General features: G+C 57.5%; 1 protein-coding gene across 1 annotated transcript in view; it reads right to left on the reverse strand.

The window, feature by feature from the left end:
- The window catches only part of MAP2K3 (mitogen-activated protein kinase kinase 3), a 28,838-nt gene extending 27,352 nt beyond the window's left edge, over positions 1-1,486 (reverse strand). The window contains exon 1 of the mRNA XM_047707841.1: positions 1,261-1,486. Coding sequence (XP_047563797.1) covers positions 1,261-1,309 — 49 coding nt within the window. The 5' untranslated portion in view covers positions 1,310-1,486. The remainder of the gene's footprint in view (positions 1-1,260) is intronic.
- Positions 1,487-6,364: the final 4,878 nt, after the last annotated feature.

Below are 6,364 nucleotides of genomic sequence, written 5' to 3' on the forward strand. Positions count from 1 at the left end.
CTCACCCAAGCTCTTCAGGATTTGCTGCCTCGTATCATACCCAGAAAACCACACAAGGTGTGTGTGATTACTCCCATTTTACAGACAAGGAAACTGAGGTCCAGAGATACTCCTGCTGCCAGCGTGAGGCAGCAGCAGGTTTGGAGAGCAAGGAGGCAGCCCATTCATTACAGCTATGTCCAGTCTGGAAATCTCACACAGCCTAGCCTGCTGAGGCTTGAACATGCCAAAAACATCCTTTCCTCTTCCGTGCGCGCCCGCATACACACACACACACACACACACACACACACAAAATCCCCCTTTCACCCTCCAAGTTTCACCCCCCCACCCCCGCCCCGCATGACAAATCCTGCTGTCTTGCCGCCGCAGCCGCCACCTCACAAAAATTTCCAGGAAGGCCGGCTACTTGGAGAAGACAAGAGTAAGCCCATTGCACAGCCAGCACCCTGGCCTAGCGGCTGGCCCAGAACCCAGAGGCAGCAGGGACAAGCCCGGTACAGATCAACCCTGGAGATACAGGGGAGCAAAAGGCGGTGAGCTCTCCAAGTGCAGAGAGAAGCTTGCAAGTCATGACAAGGAGCTGATGGAGAGGGGGGCCGTGTGTTAGGGTGGGGTGGGAGGCCAAGAGAGGTTCCTGGGGACCAGGCTGCAGGGCCGCAGGCCCGCCAGGGAAGGAGCAATGAGGGGCCTACAAGGATGGACAGAGTTGGGGGAGAGGAGCGAGTTCTTAGCTGGAGTATAGCCAGGGCACCCACATGGAGGGGAGGAGGGGGTTACAGTGAGATTCCCCAGCAGGGCAGCACTGCTGGGGCTCAGATGGGGAGTACTTTAAATCCCAGAATGGATACAGCCTGGGACCAGGGAGGGAAGTGGGGGCGGGGTGCAGATAAGAGTGAATCCCACCTGGATCAAACTGAGGGACCCAGGTTGGGAGAGTTCCTGTTCTAGGGGCAGTTAAGGCCTAAATGAGGAGGTGAGAGTGAGGTTTCTGATCTGGAGCGGGGTCATCCCAACGAGATCCTAGCCTGAATGCGGGCCCGAGAGCAGTTCCGAGGCCTAAACTGGGGTCCAGGTGAGGTCTAAGCTGAGACGGAGACCCGAAGAGGGAAGGATTCTGGACCGGAATGCTGCCTCCGTCCGGGACGGGCTGGAATGGGATCACACAGACGGAAGTCGCGGTCCGCAGTCCGGGCCCGAAGGGGCGCGGGGCGGCGGGGGCTGGGGGATCAAGCTGCGCTCCCTATCAGGAGTTCCTACCTTTGGTCTGGGGCATGCCGGCGGGCTGACTGGAGGCGGGCGATTCCATGGTAAAGGCGGGTCCAGGGGCGGCGGCAGAACTAATCTAGAGGTCGGCGGGCTCTACCCGGGCGGAGAGCGCTCATGGCTGCGGGCAGGGGGCCCGGGCGCGGCGGCGGAGCTGAGGCGGCGGCGGCGGCAAACACGCGTCCAGGACGGGCGGTGCCGGAGCCAGACTGGGCAGCGCCGCGGGGGCCCCGGCCGGACGGCGCCGACGTAAGCCCCGCCCCTGCACGCCGACTGGCCCGTCCGTCTCCGGGGCCCGTCCCCTGCCTATCAAACACCGACCTGCCCTGCCTGTCAAGCACAAGCCTCGCCCCTGCTGGCCCCAAATCCGGCTCCTCCCCTGTCTGTCAAGCCCCGCCTTCCACCCGGGAAACCCGGGCCCACTCCGGCTGGGTCCCCTCCAGGCCAGAGCCGGGTCCCTCCCGCCGCCTGTCCAGACGCAAGCCCCTCCCACTGCCCGGGACTCGCGGAGCCCTCCTCGCGCCTGTCAGGCACTAGGCCCCGCCCCCGCGCTCTCCCAGCCCCGCGGCGCCCCCCCCTCCAATGCGCTCTGTGCGCCGGCCTGGAGTGCGTAACCTGGGAAAATCCCAAGTATCCTGGGGTGGCGGGAGCGGGAAGGCGGGGTCGCCTGAGGGGTTACAGTGCGCCCCCGGGCCGAGACCTGGGTTCAGATCTCTACGTGGCTGCTTTCCAGAAGCGGTGATCTTGGGCAAGTCTGGTGACCCCTGAGCCTCAGTTTTCGCCTCTGTGAAAAAGCAACCGTGACAGCCCTTCCTTCCCGGCGCTGTGCAAGAGGTCGGGACCCGGGCTTTAGCAGATGGTCCATCCTGGCTGACCAAACGTTGTACAAGCCTTAAGCACAATGCCCGGCGTGCACACACTTGTTCCCTGCTCTGCAACATCCACTGAACTCCCGCCACCGTGTGTAGGGCACCGGGAACCGGTGGGTCACTGGTGGTGAGCTTTGTGGCTCCTAGTAAGACGTCAGGAAACGTGGCTGTTCGTGGTGGTGGGTGTCTTTACTGCCTCTCCTTCCCCACACGGTGAAACTGAGTCTTGGAGGCTGTAAAGTGGACCTTTGGTTATCTTCTCCTCTGCTCTTGGGACCTCCATCTGTGTATATAGACTGTCTAAAGTATATAATGGCCACATAGGCCAGTCCTCTCTTCTGCTCCCACGTGGAGCTAGGGGGATTTTAGGAGCCACTGACCAATCTGGCCCCGAGATCAGGTGACTCAGATGGAAAGCTGAGGGCTAGGGAGGGCTAGGGAGGGCGGGAAGGGCCTGGCAAAGGTCAAGGGGTCAACCCTTCGCCTCTGGGCAGGCATGAGTGTGCGGTCTGCCAGGGACCTCACATGAGGGAAGCAGATTCCACCTCCTGCTAGAAATGCTTGGAGCGGGGTGCTGACCTCTGCTTGCCCATTTGTAAAAAGGGGTGATCCCTGCAGGGCCCCACCCACGCAATGATGGAGAGGGACTGATGAGATAAGAAAGGGGGATATGTTATTTATATTATCATTTTTCTCTTCCTGCGTCTCTGGCTCACCCTTTCCAGGCAGTGGGTGGAAAGTCATGATCTATGGACTCAGACAGGTATGGGTTCAAATGCCAGCTCTGCCACTTACTAGAAGTCATGGAGCAGCTCCATGCCTCAGTTTATTGACCTGTCCCATGGGGACAGCGAGGCCTCTCTGAAATTAGCTCGTGAGCTCGGGCTTGGGAGTCCCTAGCTTAGGGCCTGGCACTTCCCAAATGCCCAGGGAGTATTTGCAAATACCCTGCAGGCCACCTCCTCCAGGAAGCCATCTCAGCCTTACCACTCCTGGGTGGGTGGAGTGCTCTGTTCCCGATGGGGCATGTGACCATGGGCTAGTCATTTCACCTCAGGACCTGCTGCTTATCCATCTGTAAAATGGGCACCCAGCAGCAGCTACCTCCCAACCAGGAATGTAATACTGATCCTGCAGGTTTTCTAGGCTCAGACTCCTGCCATCCGCTCGGACTTCCACGCTTCCACACGCCCCCTCGCCCTCTCCATTCCTTGCTATGTTTGAGGGTCTCAGTGCTGCCCCTTGAACAGTGTCAATACCCATCCTGCCTCGGGCCCTCCACCCTCACTGTTTCCTCTGCCTGGAACCCCTTTCCTCCCAGGATTCCTGTGGCAGTTCCCTTCCAGCCTGCAGGCCTCCACTTAAATGGACTCCTCTAAAAGGCCTTCCTGGTCATGTCCCCAAATCAGTTTTAATTCTCTGCCCAGAACTCATGACACCGATGCCTTTCCTATCTGTTCTGTTTTTTTATCCAGCTCTCCCTCTACACCGTCAGTCCTTCCCAGGCAGGAATCTTGCCAGCTCAGTCCCTGCTGCAGTCCTGATACACAGCCCAGGGCCTGGTGCATAGTAGGTGCCTCATAAATATGTGAGGAATAAACAAAGGAAGCATGAAAAGCATGCCACAGACATCGATGGAGTGACTCTAGTCTCGTGCCAGCCTCCCAGGCACCCCCGTGACTCAGACAAGGCCCTTCAGTTGGAGGAGTTGTCGGTTAGGTAGGGAGCCTGACAGACAGCCCAAGAATCACAAAACTCCATGTGGGGTGCTATAAATAGCTTCATGAGCAAGAGCCTCAGGAAGGAACCAGACACCACCTGCATGAGCTCAGGGAAGGCTCCTCAGAGGAAGTGACTTTGAGACTGGCCCTTGAAGAATCAGTAGGAGCTGGTCAGTAGAAAAGCAGAGAGGGTCTCCCTGCAAAGGGCTGGAGGTGCGAAAGGGGACCCTGTGAGGGCCAGGCTGGAATGCAAGGCTGCCTTGCTGCCCGGGGAGGAAGCCCCACCCCGGAGCCTCTCTTTCTCCTCCGAGCGAGGTGCAGCAGCGTCTGCTGGCCACCTTCTGCCTCTCTGGAGCACGGGACAGCTGAGCAACTCCATCATCTCTCAGAAACCGGAAGGGGAGTTTGATGGGGTCCCCACAGCTTGCCCGGACTCTGAGAAGGAACGTCGGTTAACACCCCTCTCTGTAGACTCGGGGAAACTGAGACACAAGGAGGAAGAGGGTGTGGTCAAAGTTTGGATGTGGATGTGAGCCGAGGTGGGAGGGAGCCGGGGTGACAGAGGACTGGAAAGAGAGGATGGTCAGAACCCAGGATTGGGGAAGCTCATTCATTCATTCATTCATTCAACAACTATTTGTTGAGCATTTACTGTGTGCCTGGCACCAAGAGTGCAAGACTGAACAAGACAGACACAACACCCTCAGGGAAATGATGGTCTGGTGGGCAAGCCAGGCAAACAAAATGTGTAGGTTACATCATTATACTCTGTCAGAAGGTAAGTGCTATGGGACAAAGGATGGACGGGGACTGGGAGTATGTCTGGGTGTGGGGACTATACTTTTAAAGATGGAGGTCAAGAAAAGGCTCACTGGAAGGTGACTTAAGCACAGAGCTGGGGAGGTGAGGAAGGAGTCAAGAAGATATGTGGTGGAAGAGCATGAAGGCAGAGGGAACAGCATGTGCAAAGGCCCTGAGGTAGGTGGCTTCTAGTGGAATAACTGTGGCTGGAGTAGTGGGAGATGGTGGGGGGGCTGTTCTCACCTATATGTACCTCTGGCACATCTCCAACAGACCCACCTTCATGATCAAAACCCCACAAGCCCCCTTTCACACCGTTGTAAGTCCATGGAGCCCAAATACATATGTGCACATGAACACAGCAGGGTGCACAAGTGTGAACACACACGTGGAATGGGCAGACGGTGTAGGGACATTCACAGACTCAGTCCACGTGCACAGCTGTGTCCGCACAGCACCCTGACACTGGCAGGGACCTCCGTGGCTTGCTGACACACAACGCCCTCTGGTGACCATCTCTGGCATGGTGGCTGGACGTGAGCGGCTACAGTTTAGGCCTGGGCAGAATCAGCCATCCCCTCTTCTCCTTCCCCCTCCTCTCTCTGCTTCCTGCCCCCAGTTCCTCCACACTGCAGCCAGAGAGAGCCTTCCAAAATACAGCACTGGCCACGCTCCAAACCCTGCCAGGGCTCCCTAAGCAGGGAACTTCCCCAGGCGCCATCCCACTGCAGCCACTCCCAGCCCAAGCTTTTCTCCCTGAACCTTTGTTTGCAAAGGCCATTCCCTTAGCCAGGAATGCCCTTCCTGCCTTCTCCACCTGACTCAGTAATAGCCTCCTTCAAGGCCCAGTTCTGAAATAAAATGGGAAGGCTTTCCCTGACAATCCCAACTCTTCCACCCCAGCACTCTCATGGAGGACCCCGGCTCTGCTGGCGGCTGCACCCCCATCTGCCTCTCCGTCTAACTTGTACTTCTGCAAAGCCAGAGCTGGAGCTGGTTTCTTCGAGCCCAGCACTGGACCGGCAGGAAGCCATGGACCGAGGCTACAGGAAGGCACGCGGGGAAGAGTACAGCAGCCAGTGGGCGCCTCCTCCTCAGGCTCAGGCTCCGAGGGCGTGGTGTGCAGAGGTGAAAACCAAGAGGGAAGGCGGGGCTCGCCTGCCTTACTTAAATTGCCACCATTCTCAAGTATAAAGGGTGAATTCATACAAGCTTGACGACTCTGCCAGCAAAGCAGGGCACCTACTCTAAACACCTCATCTTGGGGATTCCCTGTGATACAAGGTGCATGAGGAAGGTAACCACTTTGTCCCTGCAGTGTCCCCAGCACTCCACAGTTGTGAAGTGGAGAAAGGCTCAAGACAGCCCAGCAAGAGGCATAACAATATTACCGTGTCCATTTAACAGAGAAGAAAACTGAGGCCCAAAAAGATGTCTAAAGCAGCGAATCATGGCAGAACTATTGTCAAAACTGTCAGATGGAGACAGAGTTTTCCCTGCCTTTTTCTGTGGAGCTTCCATTAAATGATCTGCAACATCCTTCCCCTGAGCAGAACAAGCTGTCCTTGTGCTCCCGCCACTGCTTTCTGGAACAATGCCAAGCCCTTGTTTCGGACAGAGCCTCTGGGTCTCCCCAGCCCAATATTCTGCAAGGATATGCTCAGAAACCCTGAGGCTGCCCCAGGAACACATCCAGGGGCCCAGTCC

The sequence above is a fragment of the Lutra lutra genome, chromosome 16 (assembly GCF_902655055.1).
Source record: "Lutra lutra chromosome 16, mLutLut1.2, whole genome shotgun sequence".
In the NCBI taxonomy this organism is placed as follows: domain Eukaryota; kingdom Metazoa; phylum Chordata; class Mammalia; order Carnivora; family Mustelidae; genus Lutra; species Lutra lutra.